Source organism: Agelaius phoeniceus, chromosome 2 (genome assembly GCF_051311805.1).
Source record: "Agelaius phoeniceus isolate bAgePho1 chromosome 2, bAgePho1.hap1, whole genome shotgun sequence".
Taxonomy (NCBI): Eukaryota; Metazoa; Chordata; class Aves; order Passeriformes; family Icteridae; genus Agelaius; species Agelaius phoeniceus.
This window is the reverse complement of record NC_135266.1, coordinates 38,272,800-38,290,262: the sequence shown is the minus strand read 5'-3', so window position 1 is coordinate 38,290,262 and position 17,463 is coordinate 38,272,800. Positions and strand designations below refer to the sequence as shown.

The following is a 17,463-nucleotide window of genomic DNA, read 5'->3' as shown; positions in this document are numbered from 1 at the left end:
CACTTACTATGATAATGCCTGGACTGGGAATTGGCCTGTGAGGCAGCAGGATGGTCACTGAGACCGCAGCTCAGAACCTGAGCTACCCTGCCAGGTTCACTTCTCAGAGGGCTGCAATATTTCAGTCCCAGTGTTTGACAATGTTCAGCTGGCAGGCCGACAGTGAGGCACTCAGAGCACAAGCCAGAGTGAGCTTATTTTCCATCAACTGAACATATGAAAAACAAAGTGCTGCTGGGTGATGCCATCTTCAATCAAGTAAGTAATAGGGCACCTTAATTGATATGAGCGAGTTTCATACACTGATACTGGAAGGAAACGTGAGCTCTGGCTAAATACCTTGCAATAGAAGATTTTGGAATTTTAATTGGCCTGTGAAATACTCAATATACAAATACTGCAAGCACTGCTGCATATTGTTGGTGCTGTCTCCCACCAGATTAAGGCTGTGTTTTGAACACAGTAGGTCACTACTGTACAACAGAGCACGGCCCCGGGAACAGATGTGTACCTAGAAAACCAGCCACCGAGTGTCTCTCCCCTGTTTGTCAATGTCACACAGATCAAGTGTGCTGACAGCTGCCAAAAGAAAATTGCCTGCTGTCACTCTGGACATCTAACCTTTCCCTCTGTACTTGGCTCTGCCGAGTCCACACCCTGACTCCTGTGTCCCATTCTGGGTCCTCACTTCCACACAGACATGGAGGCACTTGAGCTAGTCCAGAAAAGGGCAATGGAGCTGGTGAAGGGTCTGGAGCACAAGTCTCATGAGGAGCAGCTGAAGGAGATGGAGGGGACAAAAGGAGGCTCAGGGTGACCTTATCAGTCTCGACAACCCCCTGAAAGGAGGCTGTAGCTAGATGGGGGTTGGTCTCTTCCCCCAAGCACCCAGCAACAGGACAAGAGAAAATGGCCTCAAGCAGCGCCAGGGGAGGTTCAGGATGGACGTCAGGATAAATTTCTTCATGGAAAGGGTTTCTAAACATTGCAATGGACTGCCCAAGGAAGGTGGTGGAGTCACCATCCCTGGAAGGTGTTCAAGAAATGACTGGATGTGGCACTCAGTGCTGTGGTCTTGTTGACACGGTGGTGTTCAGTCATACGTTGGGCTCGATGGTCTCAGGGGTCGTTTCCAACCTAAATGATTCTGTAACTCATGCTAAGCATCTCATCTGTACTCCTTGAAGTCAGTAAAAACCTGACTTTCCGAGCAATCCCTATGCTATTTATTTGTGCCGAATTACCACCTAGCAGTCCGTAGAGTTTTTGTTCACACGGGTGAATAAGAACAATTTACGTGGGGCTTTATTTATTTCTGGGTGTTTGATGTATTTAACACGGCCCAACCCGCTCCCATCCACAGCTCCCTCTCCCCCGCGTAGGCCGCTGCCCCTCCCCTCACCGGGGGGAGCAGGGCCTCGCCGGTCCTGACCAATCAGCGCCGCGGCAGCCGGGCCGCGGAGCGGGACTGGCGCAGGGAGCTGTCACTCCGGTGACGTCACGGCGGGATGGGCGGGCGCGTGGAGGTATGGCTGCCGCTTGGCCTGTGCCTGCTGCCCGTGGGGTGTGCGGGTTTCTGCCGCCCGGGGCAGCTGCCCTTCCCTCGGAGGGAGCTGGACAAGGGGCCAGACTGCCGTCGCTGCCTTCCCACTGGAAAACTGCTGTGTGCAGGCTGTCCCGCGTGTCCTCCGCCATCCCCTGCCGTGTCTGGCATCTGCCACCCGCTCCGGGGGCTGCGGGGGCAGGAGCTCGGCAGGGCCGCTGAGCGCCTCCCCCGGCCTGTGCAGCTCCTCTGCGGAGCGCTGCAATGGAACGCCTTCGGGACATTGAGTTTATCTCAGCCCCGGGGTGTCCTTCTTGCTCTCAGAAGCCGCCACAGGGATGTTTGTGTTGCCCAGTCCCCGTTCATGCCGTAGAACGTGAGCAGGTCTTGTGCCTGGATCAGCTTCTCCAGCTGGCTGTGCTGATGGAGGCCCTGTGTCCTCCTGGAGCTTTGGCCGAACCTGTGCTGTCCCCTGTCCCTGGGGAAGGTTCAGTCCTCCCCTCTGCAGGCTGCTGCTTCACTCAGTGGTGATTGAAATCACTCTGTGATTTCAAAATGTTTGCTTAATGTCTTAATGTCACATATTATGGTCTAGGCAGCTAGTTAGGTCTGGAAAAGCTAGACATAGATATATAGAGAGGGTCAGAATCATTTTAGCTTATGCTTTGAAGCTTCATTCTCTAATGGAGAACATAAGGTGAGGAGTCATAAAGTGATTTGCCCATTATTGTACAGAAAATCTTTGAACCAGAGGTGCAGTCACTCATTTAGTACTCTTAAACAGAAGAAATAAAAACAGGCTTGCAATTTTGGTTTATTTCTTAATTGTCTGGGGTTTTTTTTCATAATAATGTGTAGATGTATAGACTGGGAACACTCCCTCTTGGGTTTTTTGGGGAAGGCTTTTTGCGTTTGGTTTTTTTAAAATAATAATACTGGGTTTTGTTTCATTTCTAGGTTAAAGTGAAAATACCTTTTGGAAACAAATACCTTGATGCTATTTTTTCTGTCCCAGAGAAGAAACCAACATATGGAGTGATTCTTACTCATGGAGCTGGAGGAGACATGAATTTCCCTCACTTGGTGTCCTTGGCAGCTTATCTTGCATCCCATGGAGTTCTGTGCCTGCGGTTTACTTGTAAAGGCCTTAATGTTGCCTACAGGACTAAGGCTTTCAAAGCAGTTGTGGTAAGGAGTGAAAAAATTCTCAGACCAAAGCTTAGATCCACAGGTGCTGTCTTCCAGGTTTCTTAAATTACAGCCAGAGATTAGCCAAGCAACAGTGGGAAAATTAGAGCCAATGTTTAGGTAAATGGAGCACTGTGTGTGAACAGAAACAGCAGAAGCGGTTCTTAGATGGGCAACAGCTGGAACAGCTGCCACAAGTGTGAGGGTTTGAGTGTAGGGAAAAAGAACAGCCTGACAAAGAGCAAGGGTGTTTCATGGGAAAACTTACAGTTTGCAAAAAGCGGAAGAATTTAGGATGGAAATGAGCTGGGTGAAGAATTTAGGATGGGTGATCTGCTTGCACTGAGCAGGAGGCATTTTCATAGGGGAACAAAGTCGAGTTCTAAAGGAATTTTGTGTGATATCATTGTGATTATATGTACATTAATTTGAAGTCAGACTTTACTGTCTTTCGTGGGCATCTTCAGTCTTTATGGAAGAAGCATAATGTTGTTAGCGTGTTTATGTTAATATGCTGCAATGTAAAGGTAATTTTAAGGCATCTGCTAAGATAACTAATCAGATGCCATCTTATCAGATGCTGTCTCCTAAAATGTGAAAAAATGTTGCTGAATTTTATCTTTTCTGTTGGACTTAACTGATTGTGTCACAAATACATAACCTCAATGAAGGGCATTTTTGCAAACCTGCTCTTCCTTTTGATGGGCCAAGAGTGTGCACGGGGTCTGTTACTGTAACTGAGTTGATACATAGTATTCACTTATGTTTTGGTAACTTTATAGGGCATCTGATATTTTAGACTTGCTGAAAGCTAATGTTAAATTGATTGTGTTGTTGCTGCAAAACCTTATGAAACCATTTATGTGATAAAACCCAAGAGAGCACCTTATATGTACCTGTTCTTTAATCTTCAGTACTGAAAAAGCTTCCCATTTTCTGTGTAGTAACTACAAACAGAAGAGATTCCCAGCTTCCCAGCTGTCTTAATTCTGACTTGTAATGCTTCTCTTTCTCTTATTTCTTTAGGAATACTTAAAACTTTGTGATGATTATAAACTTTCTGGTGTTTTCCTTGCAGGTATTGTTTTTATTATCAATAATTTTCTCTCTTATACTGTCTCTAGTAATAGCATTCTGTAAATATTCCAAGTCTGTCCCACTTTGGTGACAAGCAAATGAACCCTCCTTATGATGCCATAGATCTTACTGCAGAAGAGGATAGAAAGAGCAATAGATTGTATTTTCCAGGTACTTTGGGAAAAAACTTCCTTGTCACTTAGAATCACAGGGCATGACTTTTCTGATTATCCATGTGTACTTTTTAACTGCAGGTCTTGAAGAATTCTGGTTACTGATAAATGGAAAACAGTTTTCCTGAAACAGGTTTTGGTAATTAAAACCTAGTGGCAGATAAAAAAGTTAGCTATGTTACGTGGGAAGGGGAATAGATGGGGGTGGTTAGGAATATCTTGACAGGGAAAATTCTAAGTTTTCTCTTGAGTGAACCAAGTCTGTGCTGCTATAAGAACTAGTGACTTGTAGCACTCAATTTCAGTGCATTGTCAGCTCATATGCCTCCTCTTTGAGGAGATACTTTGATACTCGCTTGCTGTTACTGACTGACATCATGTTCCAAGTTCACACTTTTTTCCCTCCCTTCTACTTTTACTTTTAGGCTGAAGTTCAAGGTGTACATAACACTGGCTGGATTTGTTTTGTGAGCCAAGTGAAATCAAGCACAGAATTTTGTTTTGAATTTGAGCAAATTGAGGTTGCGTGAAAATAATGATACAGGACACTATCATGGCTATCTCAAATTTCCAGGCTCTGGAGCATAGGACCAATCCTTCTCTTCCTTTGCCCCAGGATGGAGTGTTGTTCCTTCCAGTATTGCAAGGGATCCCTATCCATTTATATTTTCTTTCTTTTCCCCTTCTTTTTTAAGCAGGAGTGTAAATGTTACAACTAGACAAATAGCTTAGCAGAAAATGTTGAAATTAGGATTAATGTTTTTCATGAAGGAGAACATCCCTAGCGTTTTGTGACACTGAAATACACTCAGTTGGATTGGTTTGGGGAGTTGTTTACTAAACCAGAATGTGGATGAGGTGACAGCAGATAATACATTTTTCCTTTATTTCTGCATGGGAGAAAGGCCGTTCCATGGGCTCACGAGCTGCTGCCTCTGTGATACGTCAGCTGAGCCAGGGTGGTGATGATGATGATGATGGCTTCATTCAAGGTCTCGTGTGTTTATCTTACCCATTGCATCGACCAAAACTGCAGTCCAAGCTCCGGGATGAGGATTTGTTACTGATCACATGTCCAGTGCTGTTTGTCTCGGGATCAGCAGATGAGATGTGTGAAAAAGTGAGTACCCTTGTAAATCCTGCTATGAAAGGGCAGTCTGGAGGAGCAGCAATGGGCCTCAGTGATGCCTGTATTTCACCTGATTAACAGCCTTCCCTAAATAGGTGTCTTCTGAAGGAAGCCTTGGGTAGAAAACTTCATCAGACACAAGGAAGCCTGACAGGGCTTCCTTTTGCTGCTTAAAATGTAAGGGACCATGCTTGGTCTTCCACTTTAGCAAGCTCATCTTTGGGTCACTGAAATACCCCTGATTTAAATGGTTTCAATAGGAGTGCATAAATTAAAAGTGGTCTATGGAAGGAGTGAGTTATTTGCTATTTTGTTTTAATAATTTCAAGTTACAAAACCTGTGTGGAGCCACCAATGTCACATTGGTCACATTTTCATGGCAAATTCTTCTAGCAAAGCCGTTCTACCCCCAAGTCAGGCTTCTGTGGTAGTGATATTTTTGTAGAGATGAAGAGCAGGTGTTCAGAGGGAGGGAAACAGTGCTTTTCTGCTGTGTTTCCTTGCAAACAGGTGTCTGCTGTTCTTGAACAGGCCAGTATGAATTTGGGGCTATGTGCAATTGGCATTTTCCATGCTTGGACAGTTTTTAAGGAGTCATAATGCTTTTGTGAGGATTTGTTGCCAAAATAAGTCAGGCCAGTGACCAGCAGATCCTTGGAGTGTCCTTTATGTGGGAATCTCTGACTTTGTGAGCTGGTTCTTAGATCTCTCTGTTTGCTGAGAGATTTCAACAGTGTCAAAGCTAGTCCCTAAGGAATTACATTGCTATTCAGCCTCTGCAGACAAATCTGACTTCAATTCTATCATTTTATTGCCAGCACTACCCTCTGACAGTAAAAATGGACTCCTTTGAGGTTTAATTTTCTGCTATTCTCTGTTTCAGTAAGAGTGAAGCTTTGAGCAGATCCCACTATTCATATCCTGAATAGAGAATAAAACCCATTTTCCTAGCAAGGTGTTTTTCATGTGCACACAGATCCATCTATCTGTTTTTTAGGAGCTGCCTGATTTGCATTACACAGGCAAAGCAAGAGACATCTAGGAGTTCCAGAGTTTGTAGTCGCCAATTCTCTAATATTTGCATTCTTGTTTTCTCCATAGCAATTGCTAGAAGGTGTGGTGAGCAAAATGAAAGCCCCTAAAAAAATCCATTGGATTGATAAAGCAAACCATGGGATGGCAGTCAAAGGACGAACAGCAGATGATGTCATGGAAGAAGTAAATGCACAAGTTTTTTCTTGGCTTAGAGAGAATGTTCAACTGCAGCAAAAATAATTTGCAGTGTTCAAGCAGTATCTTCATTTAGTTTTTCCTAAATGTGGCAAATAAGGGGTTTGTTATTTTTTAGAGGCATATTTTTTAAAAAACTTATGTTTTCAGAGGTCTAAGTGTAAATGCAAATAAAGCTTTGTATGAATGAAAAAAAAATGCAAAATAATAAAGAACTTCCAGAAGTACAGAAAATATATCATGACAGCATTGTTCTCTGTGTTTCTATGCAAATATCCATATATGACACTTGGGAATGTAGAGGATTAAATAATGCTTTTGACTAATATTTGAAGTAATATACTAGAAAAAAATCTACTTCAACAGATATCTTTAGGGTTCTTCAATTTCTGAGTATATTACTGATGCTGTACTCACTTGCAAAACCTACAGATTTTAGGGTTCTGCCAGCACATCCCCTGAGGCTGGCAAGCCTGGTATACTACTTTGCCTTGGTGCTGTGTGCTGGCCTTCCCAGGTGCTTCCAAACCTGTGGGGCAGGGAGAGGAATCTCTGGTTGGTCACAGTGTCTGCCACCTTAGGGAGCCAGATTCTGCCTCTGTGGGGAGGAGGAGGTAATGCAGGCACAGCTGGGTGTGTGAAGCAAAGAACATGGTTCAGTTTTGAGCAGTCCCCTTCACTAATGTCCTTTTTGTAAAGGACCGATCACAGAGACCCTCTGATAAATAAAAACAAATTGTGTTTAGTGATGGAGGAACTCCTGGAGCAGGAACCAGTTGTGCATCCATTGTGACAGGAGGATCTCAGGTCCCTGTCTGAGCTCTGACACTGGAGAGTGGATAAAACACTTTGTGTGTACTGGCAGCTGCAGCCTTTGTCATTAGGGCCTGTGAGTAATCTGTTGGTGTAACCGGGCCTACAGCAATATTGGAATTGTGGTTTTCCTTTGGGTTAACAAGATTTATTATGAACCCCACAGCATCACCTTTGAGATTCTCTCAGATGGAGCACAGTTATGGTCTGAAAAAAGAAGCCTTTGGCTGGATAGATTGAGAGGGAGGGAAGATACACAATTCTCATCTGCCCTTCTTTGCAGAACAGTTTCACGTTTGTGAAAAGACTTACCATATACAAGCATGAGTAAAAAGTATCTGCATTTCCAAGGTAACTCAGGACAGGAACACATGACTGATACAAACATGGTTTTTATTTAAAAAAAAAATATAAAAATGTGTTTGAATAAGGCTCTGCCACCACTGCATGATTAAAAGGAAATCAGGGGTGTTTTGTTTTCTTCCATACGTAGATCATGAAATGGTAAACTTTAAAATATCCACTGACATTTTCTGCAGGCACACTAACCCAGATTTCCCTTCTTTCTTTAAGAAGACAGTCTGAATTTAGGTAAATACTGAAAAAAATTATTTACTTCTGTCAGAGTTCATCTTTGGCCTGCAGTCAAAAAAGAAGAAACATGTTTCAGTTAACTGGAAGCCTATTTTTCACTGTCTAGTCCTCTAGTCCTGCAAATACATCAAGAAGTGTTTCTAAGTTCGATAGGTGTTAATGGCCTGGCCTGATAACTGATACTGTGGGACACTGAGCAGCCCTGCTCCAGCGGGGCTCAGCAGGAACTGAAGACACTCAGCACTTTACATTTAACCCTGCATGGACTGTACCTTTTTTCGGTGGCAAGTGCATGGGAAAAGGTCATCATCAGGCTGCTGCACCTTCTCCATCCCATCTCTGATTTTTGGTTCACTCACTTGCAAGCTGGCATATTCCTAGTTTTAAAAAAAGGAAGGTATCATTAATCCATAAATTTTTTAGATTGTACATGTAGTTGCCAATATTGTACCAAATCAGCAGAGGAATTTTGTAAAAACTCTGGGGCTACACAATCTGTTCCTGCAGACTGTCACAGACAGGGTGAGGGAACACTCAGCTGCAGACAGGAGCCCCTTCGGGTGCCTCCCTGGAGTTCGGTATCTTGGTGCTAATGCACAGATATTTTCAGCTGTGGTTCACAGGGTGTGTGTCTGATGTGGAATTCTTTGATCATTGTGGGCTACATAATCTGGCAGATTAGATCAAGATTTTTGGGATCCCACTGCCTCTCAAGCAGCCAGCATAGTCTTGAGGGGTTTCATAGCATATAATTGAATACAATGTTTGTGGAAACCAAATGAAGATTTTAATTGCTGCTGCTTGCTTCATGGCTTCAAGTACCAGACTGGCCAATTTCCAGCAGCTCTATTGCCCTAAATTCTTGCTGTGTGATTTCTATTTCTGTGCCAGTAGCCATTAAAAATATACTGACCTGGAAAAGTTTGAAATAGTAACAAAAAATGTGGTCTCCCATGAGATTGTTTCTTGCAAATTCTTGTCCAGATTTTGCAATATTTTTTGCCTGTCAAAGAAAATGAAAGTTTGGTTTATTTTTTTATTGCCCAGACCTAGTATTTATTTCAGGGTGCTACTGTTGGTTCCCAAGTTACAAATGAAGTTGACATTTCAGGATATCTCAAGTAAAACATTCTTTTTAAAAGTTAAGGCATTGTTAGGAAGATACTTTTTTTTTCCTGAAGTTCAATTTAATTTCAAATTAAGGAAAATATTATGCATTTTTGAGTGGTTTTCTTCTTCGAGAGTTGATGAAATAAATTTCAAGTTCTAGTATTTTTTTTGCTTTGTTTTAAAGAAATTCAATTTCTGTTCTCTTCTAGAAACATTACTGCATATTTCTAAATGTGTATTTTACCTCTTCATCATGATCTTTTGCCCACTGTAGTTTTTCTAGCAGATCACTCAGGTCACTTTTAAATGGAATGAAGTGTTTCCATGGCTGCAGCTCATTATAAAAGTGCTCATAGTAGATGGAGTCTTGCTTTAACACCACACTGTTTCCTGCTAGTAGATAAGGCAATCTGTATGCTGCCACTGTGCCATCAATATTAATTTGATATTTATACTGGAAAGAAAAGGACCAGAAGTTATTAAAAACCACAAGATCCCAGTGGCTTGGTTAGGTTATATTCTGAGGGCACTGGTGTTACTGACTTGCCGATATTGAGACAGGTAGGACTGGCTAGGCAAGCATCAATGTCTAAGAAGCTTTTATTATCTAGTTTGGAATTCATCACAGTGCAGGGTACACAGAGCTTCATCAATTAAGTTCTCCAGGAATTCTTAGGTGCTCATCCTTGGATGTGAGGGTAGATGTGCCACTTCATCCACAGATTTTCCCACTATGTTAGTTATGTTAGTAGTCCTGATCGCTGAATCAGGAAAAAGAAATAAAAAGGAACTTGAAGTTATGTAGGTTACACGAGGTTCTACAGAACCTATAGATGTAAATCAGACATTACTATCCTGAGGGTAAGAGCTACATAGCAGTTAATCCCACTGGAGGGAAGTCTAGTCATGCTTGTTACTGGTGGTGTCCTGAAAAACTAACAATCCCTTTATTTTCAATAATACATACTAAGTTATTTCATAATGGGAAACAGTGAGAACTGAGTTCTATGAAAAATAATTAGTGGCTTACCTTAAAAAAATCAAAAAATGAAATGTGCTTGACAATAGGACCATAGAGGCTTTCATCATGTTTAAAGAAAAAAAAGTTTGTGAAAGCAGCATCTATGATCTCTGGATATTTCCTGCTGAGTTTTACAAGCTCAAGCCTCTCTTTGCGGCTGTCACGTCCTCTCCAGAAGGCTGTGGTGTTCTTGTCTTCCCACGATGGGCCAGTGTTTGCTTGGACTGACATCATATCCAGGCTGACGCTGCACCAGAAAGAAGTGGTTTAATAGTGAAGCCTACTGGAAACTTTTTAAAGTGCAGTAACTTAAAAGAGTTCACAGTACCCAGAGGCAGAGAGCAAAGATGAAGGCGAGTCATGAGCACACCATCATGTGTTACTGTATCAGTCATTTTGCAGCAATAGAGACAGATAATGAATGTTAAGTTCACAGGCCTGTGGCATGACAGCATCATTCAACAACATGGCATGTGGAAACAATATGGAAAAAAATAGGTAAAAGTGGATACAGTTGCCAGAGAAGGTGATGCAAGGTACTGTAACTGGCTTAGTAAAATATATTGCACATCCTTAAAAATGTTAAGAAATGAAACACATAAACTGGGAGGGCAAGGGATAGCAAATTAGAAAAACTCTTGACAAAAAAAAGGAACCTGAACTAAACGCAGTGAAACGATAAACAAGTTCAAGATGCATTACAAAGATTTCTTAGAAGCAAGCTGTCTTTGTAGTGTTTCAAGACAGAAAAGAGCAGTTGCTAAGGCTAGTTATGGTAAGTAATCAAAGTGGGGGATGGTAGCTCCTAGTTCGAAAATTCCCCATAGCTATGTTGGGATTTGAAAGGTACACAAATAACAAATTCCAACAAAATCAGGAAAGAAAGCCACCTGGCCAGTTGTGAACAAATTCATGGGGGGAGAAACAAAGCAAACAAACAAACAAATCAAATGCCTAGCCTTGAAACATTTTAAGTGGTGTTTTTAGTGATTTGACCATGTTTAGATAAATTTAATTTTTGAAATGAAACAGTGAAGTATAATAATATATTGATTACACAGTCACTGCCTACCTGGGTTGCCAGTGTCTCAGTGGGTAAATGAAAATAGTTAATATACTGTTACCATACAGATCTCTATGGAAGATCATCCATTGTGAACTTTGTGAAAAGTTTAATCCATTTCTTACCGTCCCATAGTCTCCAAAACTGAGTCTGTTAAGTCGTATGTTGGCATGACAATGTCTTTTGACTCACTGGACCCACACCATGAGAAGATCGGGTGCAAGTTCTGTGGGGGCTTCCTTTTCTCCAGAGGCCAATCCCCCAAATTAACAAAAAATTCTACATCTGGCATTTTCACCTAAAGAGAAGCAAAGTAGGCACAAATGCAGTTTAGCACAAACAGTATTCTGCTGGCATCTTGCATTTTGAAAACAACCTCACTAAGAGAAAAAATTGCCAGGTGCCTAATATACTTAAAGTACCTGTAATAAATCATGGACATTTAGAAACCTGTTAGAAGTACTGAGACCACAGAGTAAAGCCTACAAAATAATATTTTAAAAAAATATTTGCAAAGTGACATAAGGCATAGGAGCCCCCTTTTTAGAGGATGGTTTCCTGTTATACTTTACATGATTGGCCACACAATCTTTTGATCAGGCTAGCACTGGGACCTAGTCAGCAATTGTATAGTTCCAAGGTAAGCTGGATCATTTTGTTACTGTATGGAAAACTGATGCTGGCGGGTAAATCAGTTTTCTGTCACATCAGTGATCTAATTCACCCTGTATCTGCAGGATGCCTAAATCCAACGGAAGAGAAGAAACAGAAATAAACAGCCATGATGGGAAGACCAATTTAGTCAGTGCTTTGGTTAATTATTAAGCATAACATCATCACTTAGTTAAAATATTTGGTAGCATGGAACCATACCTGAAATCACTGTTACAGCCAAAAGGCAAGAAAAATACTGTTGATGGCCAGGAAGCAGGACAGAGGGCATAATTTTGTGCTTTATGAAACTGTGATGCACCCCCTGTATTGAGTTTGGTTTGGGTATTTTCAAGTGAAGTAAGAAAAGGTAGAAAGAAAGGCAGCTTTGTAGTTTTCCAAAGAAAGGACCAGCTGCCTTGTGAGGAAACACTGAAAATGGTGGGACAGTTCAGTTTGGAGAGCAAAAGGCAAAACATGACAAATGGCTGCGTTTTACAGAACCCTGAAGGCACATATAAGGTCAGTGCAGAACTAACGTCATATCTCAGTTCACTCTCTTCCCTCTCAGTTGCCTCTTTCAAAACAAAAGAAATTACTAATTTGCCAAATATCAAACACTTCCAAATGGTGGAAGATACTCTATTCCTTTCAAAGGGTGTTTGCTACACAGACCAATGCTCAGCACTGAACTTCATTACTATGGCGCCATCTAATGGTTGTAATGGCATAAACCCTACAAATTTAATTTTCTACACATCCTCAGCAGCAGAATCCATCAGCAGCCTGAATCTTCTCCAACCAACTATCTACTGTCACTCAGTGACACTATCCTAATAAAAATTCTTATTCAATGATATTTAATGGGAATGAGATAAACTTTGTTTTCTAGATCTGTAAACAGTTTCTGGTTTTGGAGTTAGAAATCCTTTTTCAACTTTTAGTCTTAAGTCCTTAGATGAAATTTAACTCCATTATTTCTTATCCAACATTAGTGACACCAAGAACAGTTTACTTCCATCTTCCAGAGAACAATCTTTTAGATAATTGTAGTCTACATTCATGTTTTTCCTTAGACATAATATCCTCCTGTAGGCAGTGTTAGATGAAACAATCCCCAGTTAAATAATGTGCATTTGTACATTTAGTCATTTTCCCCATTTTCCTGTGCAATGTTAGTTCAGCAATGTTAGCAATAGAGCAATCCTTAAAGCATGACACCTAAAGGCAGATGGAGTAGCATAACTGATCCATTACTAATCCTGAGGATAGTGGAAAGGTTACTTGATATTTCTTTAAAATGTTAAACTTGTGTTCAGCTTTTTGCAGCAATGTACCTGCAGAGACAGAATTTTCTGTTAGATGCTACAGGATGATTTATTTATTCTACAGGGAAAAAAACCTCAAACCAACACACCCTGTTCTGGCTTATCAAACTCACCGACAAAAGCCTGCTTATTCAATTAACTTTTGTGATAATCAATCAGATGGCATTCTAGAACATGACAGCTTCAAACAAGGAAAATCCATGACCCTTCCATAATTAATCAATGAGCAAGAATTTTTTAACAGAAACAGCAACAAATACACTGATGTGTATTTAAGGCCAGGCTTCTATAGCTTAGGACATGCAAAGTGGCTGTACAGATGTACTCACTTTTCTGGTCAAAGAAAGCAGTATGGCATCCATGAAAATTCTGAAGCCAACATGTTCCCCATATGTCTTTATATAAACCTGAAAATAAACAAAGGTTTTACTGGGTGATTTCATTCCAGAGAATGGCTGGCACAATTCAGGGCTCTTTTAATCACATAGTAACTACTCAGACAGACTATATGGCTGTATAGATTTATGAATCAGCTGGGAAGCAGTAGAAATCTCATCACAGAAAAGTGATGAAAAAAATTACAAGGTTTGTTTGCTTTTGCAGATGTTTGAGGTCTGTTTCACGAAAGCAGAAACTGTTGCCTGTCTCTGTGGTGTTCCATTCTTCTAATATCCACATAAAACTCCACTGAAAAAAGTACAGTATATACAATTCTCTGTTACAAAGAATTGCAGCTCTGATGCTCAGTTCAGCTAAAAGTGGGTATCTCAGAATTATGCATGATATAATTTATTGATGTACTTCAAATTAGATGATTGTGACACCTCACAGCAGTATTTCTCAGAGAACAGGAAACTGAATTAGCATTTAGGAGACTTGGGTGGGTGCCCAGTACTCACATTGATTGCCTGGAAAGTAATTTGCTTTCACTGTGTTTCAGCTGTAACATGGACAAAAAAGCACTTACAAAGTAGGAGAGACATTGCTGAGCTCATACACAAACTGCAAAGTATTCAAGGACAGAGAAGCAAGCAAAGTCTTGTTCTTAAAGAATACACTACAAGAAGCTTTTACAACTTGGAACAACCAAACTGCTCATGGCTTGCCACCAAATTCCCATATGGACTTCAGATCAACCAGATTCCATACCTCATTGTCTTTGATGGTGTAGTGACACAAACTCTGTCTTTGTCCAAACCTCTGCGGAATTTCTTTTGCAATCTTATCTGGGTCAACAATGGGAAAATTTGCTAGGTCTCTCTGAATCTGTGGAATGGTTTGAGGGCAGTTCATCTCTTCCAGCCATGCACTGCTATCCTCCTGAGGGCAGTCACAGTTTTCATGGTAAATAGGTCCTGTTGGGAACAAAATTATTATTTTACTTTTAATAAGTCATAGTATTGAGCTGTTGAGATCACAGAACAGGGTCAAGCACTGAACATTCATTGCTTAGGGCCAACACTTCAGCAACTCTAAATGGGTATGTCTGAATTTTTTTTAACTCTAATGGAGTCATGTCAACCTATATCAGCTTATGTGTGAGCCTTCCACCTGTATTTATCAGGCAACAGCTTCATAGCATTTGCTTCCTTTTATTATTTTGAAAACTATGTGTAGGATGCATATAATGAATCCATAATTCCAATGGGATTTGATAGTCCAGAGAAGTATGAGGTCCCAAAGAATCCCGTGCTTCTAGTAGAAGACATTCTGGGACACGCTTTGTCAGCCCTGACAGGAAACCTGTGTGTAGTGGTGCCTCTTACCTTTTAAAATATATGGAGACTTGGCAACATGCTTATCTCCAGTTTTGACTTCTATCCTCAGGCTTTTGTAGCTCGCATACATCCTGTACCTCACGAGGAAGGAACCATCTTTCCTGTCCAGTACTTGCACACCAACACGAGTGAACTGTTCTTCGGGAGCAGTGATCTTCACCTGGAATGCATTTTCACCTGGTGATGAAGTGAACCTACCCAGAGAATAAGTGGGAGCTTAATACACAAAGGAAACATACAACAGATTTCCTTTGCTAGTCAACAGATTTCCAGCGAGCCATGTTAGCCACAATTTCCTCTGAGCCATGTTAGGCCTCTACAAGCACATCCAAATGTTCACTTTAACAGGTTAATAAGTCTATTATTTTACATTCAGAAGCAAAATGTTTTCAGATTACCTTATTTTCCAGATATTATTTAAGGAAGTTAAGAACAAAGTTACACTTCTTAATCATTATGGTAGCTTATATTGGAAAAAAACAGGGAAAAGAAATTATAGAGGGATTACGTAATTCTATGTGTACATGAGATATTTTGGTATAATTAAACAAATACCAAAACAGAAAAACCTCTATAAAACCAAATAAAATAATCTGAATAATCATGAAGTTATCACATATCATTGATGTATTAACAAAGTTGGTGCAGTCAAAATGCTGTCAACTTCCTTCCACCTTTCTTCCAGTGACCAGGCTCTTGGGCTGTAACTCCTTACTTCACCTTTCCTAAAACATGTCCAGTCATACTCGAAACCTGCCAGTTCAATTAAATGCAAGAAATATTTACTATCCAAGTTAAGCTGAATTGGCAGCCTCCATACTGACACAAGCCATGGTGCATCTAATCTTTCTGAGCACCTATCTAGGTTGCATAACCAGTTTTCCTAAATAAATGGAAAGCAATGAGTATCCTCTGAAAATCATAGAATCACACAGTTGTTAGGGTTGGAAAGGACCACTGGAGATCATCTAGTCCAATCCCTCTGCCAAAGCAAGGTCAACCTGCAGCAGGGGACACAGGGGGTTTGCAATGTCTCCAGAGAAGGAGACTCCACGGCCTCCCTGGGCAGCCTGTTCCAGTGCTCTGTGACCCTCAGGGCAAGTTTTTCCTCGTGGTGAGGTGAAATTTCCTGTATTTTAGTTTATAGCCATTGCTCCTCGTCCTATTTCATTGCTAAGAAATTTACCTATTGGTCTATGGACTAATTCCTAAATTATTCCACTGATCTTGTGCCTCAACACGTAGGAGAAATGCCAATGTTCCCAACAGTGGAAACAAGCTTGATGCCTGAGCCTAACAAATTAAATGTATTAGTCACTGCTAAAGTTTTGACAAAGAAGAATAAATAATGAACTTTTCCCACTGACTAACACATATGCTTTGCTGCTGAACGTTTTCATCCTCTTATCTCATCCCCTCGCGCCGTTATTTGACACTCCTTGAAAGGATTAATTAGCTCTTGCCAAGTGATATGCAAAGTCACGTAGAGGGAGCTTTTAGCCCGCACCTTCTACGAGCAAATCGCAAGCCTCTCGGTCAGACCATGCCCAGAATCTCCCCGAAAAGCCGCCGCCGCCCTCACCTCAGCCCTCGGGCGTCCACGGCCTGCACATAGAAGTACCGTGCGGGGAGCGCGGCCGCGGCGCGCAGCCCGGGCCCCCACACGGCGCTGCGCTCGGCGCTCGGCCGCCCGCCCGCGGCCGCCGCCGCCGCGGCTCCCAGGGCGAAGCACAGCGGCCACAGCGCACGCATCGGCAGCGCTACCGCCCCGAGGGACGAACACCGCCGGCACCGGCCTCCTGCCCTCGGCACGCCGCCGGGCAGTCCCGCCCCCGGCGCGGCTCCACGGGGCGGGGCCGCGGCATGGCGGGGCGGCGCTGCCGGGAGGCGCCGGCAGAGTTCCCGGGAATTACTGGGACCTAGCGCATGGAAAGCATTAGGGACAGCTGGCTCTGACGGCCCGCGGCCCTGACCTACGCACCCGGACATCTCTGAGGCGCTGTTTAATCCCTGCCATGAGCTGAAGTTCTTCCCCCCCCCTGCCCCCCAGCTTCCCTTCAATCCGCTCCCAAACTTTAGGGTGGGAAATGGAGTTTACAATCCGGAAAATGTGTTTTCAAAATCCTCCCCTGAGCAGCTGGAGATGAAGAGTTTCTTTGAGCTGAGGGTGGCAAAGCCCTGGAACAGGCTGCCCATGGAGGCCGTGGTGGCTTCCTCTCTGCAGACATTCCAAACCCACGGTGTTCCCATGCCGCCTGCTCCAGGTGACCCTGCCTTGGCTGGGCGATTGGATTAGGTGATCTCCCGAGGTCCCTTCCTCACTTAACAGCTTTGTGACTCTGTGATATGTGGCTGCTGGTAGTGCAGGTCTGGGATTGTCTGGAGCAGAGGTGAGGGGGCACCTCACCCGCTGCCACCAGGGCAATCGCCCAGTTCAGGCATATGGTGATTCCATGGCCCTTTGTCAAATAATCCAGCCTCCAACTGCAGAGAGCTAGTCCCAAACACTAATGCTGCTCTTAACTACACACAGACTCATTTAGGTTGGAAAAGACCTCTAAGATACTTTCAACTTGGCTCCTGACTGCTTCTCTCTTGTTAAGGCAAACAATAAAAAAAAATTGAAACTCATCAGCAAGGACTCATGAATTTCAAAAAGATTTTGTATTTTACAGTTTGAACTAAGTGCAAATTATTATTATTATTAATTATTTTGAAATAACTGCAAATATGCTTAGCTAAAAGCACACAAAAAGCACTTGTTT

The 17,463-nt window shown here is 42.2% G+C and overlaps 2 protein-coding genes across 7 annotated transcripts; one reads left to right on the top strand and one right to left on the bottom strand.

Annotated features, from left to right (window-relative positions):
- The first annotated feature begins 1,448 nt into the window (after window positions 1–1,448).
- TEX30 (testis expressed 30) lies at window positions 1,449–6,584 on the top strand. Of its 5 annotated transcripts, none has more exons than XM_054627714.2 (5): window positions 1,449–1,526; window positions 2,501–2,731; window positions 3,758–3,809; window positions 4,887–5,101; window positions 6,212–6,584. In XM_054627714.2, the coding sequence occupies exons 1-5, from the start codon at window positions 1,509–1,511 to the stop codon at window positions 6,383–6,385; spliced, it is 690 nt and encodes a 229-aa protein (XP_054483689.2). In that variant the 5' UTR covers window positions 1,449–1,508; the 3' UTR covers window positions 6,386–6,584. The 5 variants fall into 5 exon arrangements, with proteins under 5 accessions (XP_054483689.2, XP_077029624.1, XP_077029623.1 ...); XM_077173509.1 differs by having other exon boundaries at window positions 1,512–1,526; window positions 2,559–2,731; XM_077173508.1 differs by lacking the exon at window positions 1,449–1,526 and adding an exon at window positions 1,533–1,919.
- Window positions 6,585–7,529: 945 nt separating this feature from the next.
- Window positions 7,530–16,701, bottom strand: POGLUT2 (protein O-glucosyltransferase 2). 2 transcript variants are annotated; one of them, XM_054655045.2, is made up of 10 exons: window positions 16,281–16,701; window positions 14,687–14,892; window positions 14,070–14,275; window positions 13,250–13,327; window positions 11,067–11,239; window positions 9,888–10,125; window positions 9,102–9,311; window positions 8,661–8,750; window positions 8,020–8,124; window positions 7,530–7,792 (listed from the first exon to the last, which is right to left on the bottom strand). In XM_054655045.2, the coding sequence occupies exons 1-10, from the start codon at window positions 16,685–16,687 to the stop codon at window positions 7,775–7,777; spliced, it is 1,731 nt and encodes a 576-aa protein (XP_054511020.2). In that variant the 5' UTR covers window positions 16,688–16,701; the 3' UTR covers window positions 7,530–7,774. The 2 variants fall into 2 exon arrangements, with proteins under 2 accessions (XP_054511020.2, XP_077029621.1); XM_077173506.1 differs by having other exon boundaries at window positions 14,687–14,858; window positions 16,281–16,546.
- Between the last annotated feature and the right edge of the window lie 762 nt (window positions 16,702–17,463).

What these genes read in the sequence shown, in the direction of transcription:
- TEX30 (XM_054627714.2), top strand. An exon ending in AGGCTTTCAAAGCAGTTGTG is followed by an intron (nt 2,732 to 3,757) that starts GTAAGGAGTGAA and finishes TTATTTCTTTAG; the next exon opens with GAATACTTAAAACTTTGTGA. An exon ending in CAGATGAGATGTGTGAAAAA is followed by an intron (nt 5,102 to 6,211) that starts GTGAGTACCCTT and finishes TTTTCTCCATAG; the next exon opens with CAATTGCTAGAAGGTGTGGT.
- POGLUT2 (XM_054655045.2), bottom strand. Translation starts at nt 16,687, where the DNA reads ATGTCCGGGTGCGTAGGTCAGGGCCGCGGGCCGTCAGAGCCAGCTGTC. An exon ending in GTCTCCATATATTTTAAAAG is followed by an intron (nt 14,276 to 14,686) that starts GTAAGAGGCACC and finishes TGTTCCCAACAG; the next exon opens with GACCTATTTACCATGAAAAC. An exon ending in CATTTTTTGATTTTTTTAAG is followed by an intron (nt 9,312 to 9,887) that starts GTAAGCCACTAA and finishes TTTTCTTTCCAG; the next exon opens with TATAAATATCAAATTAATAT.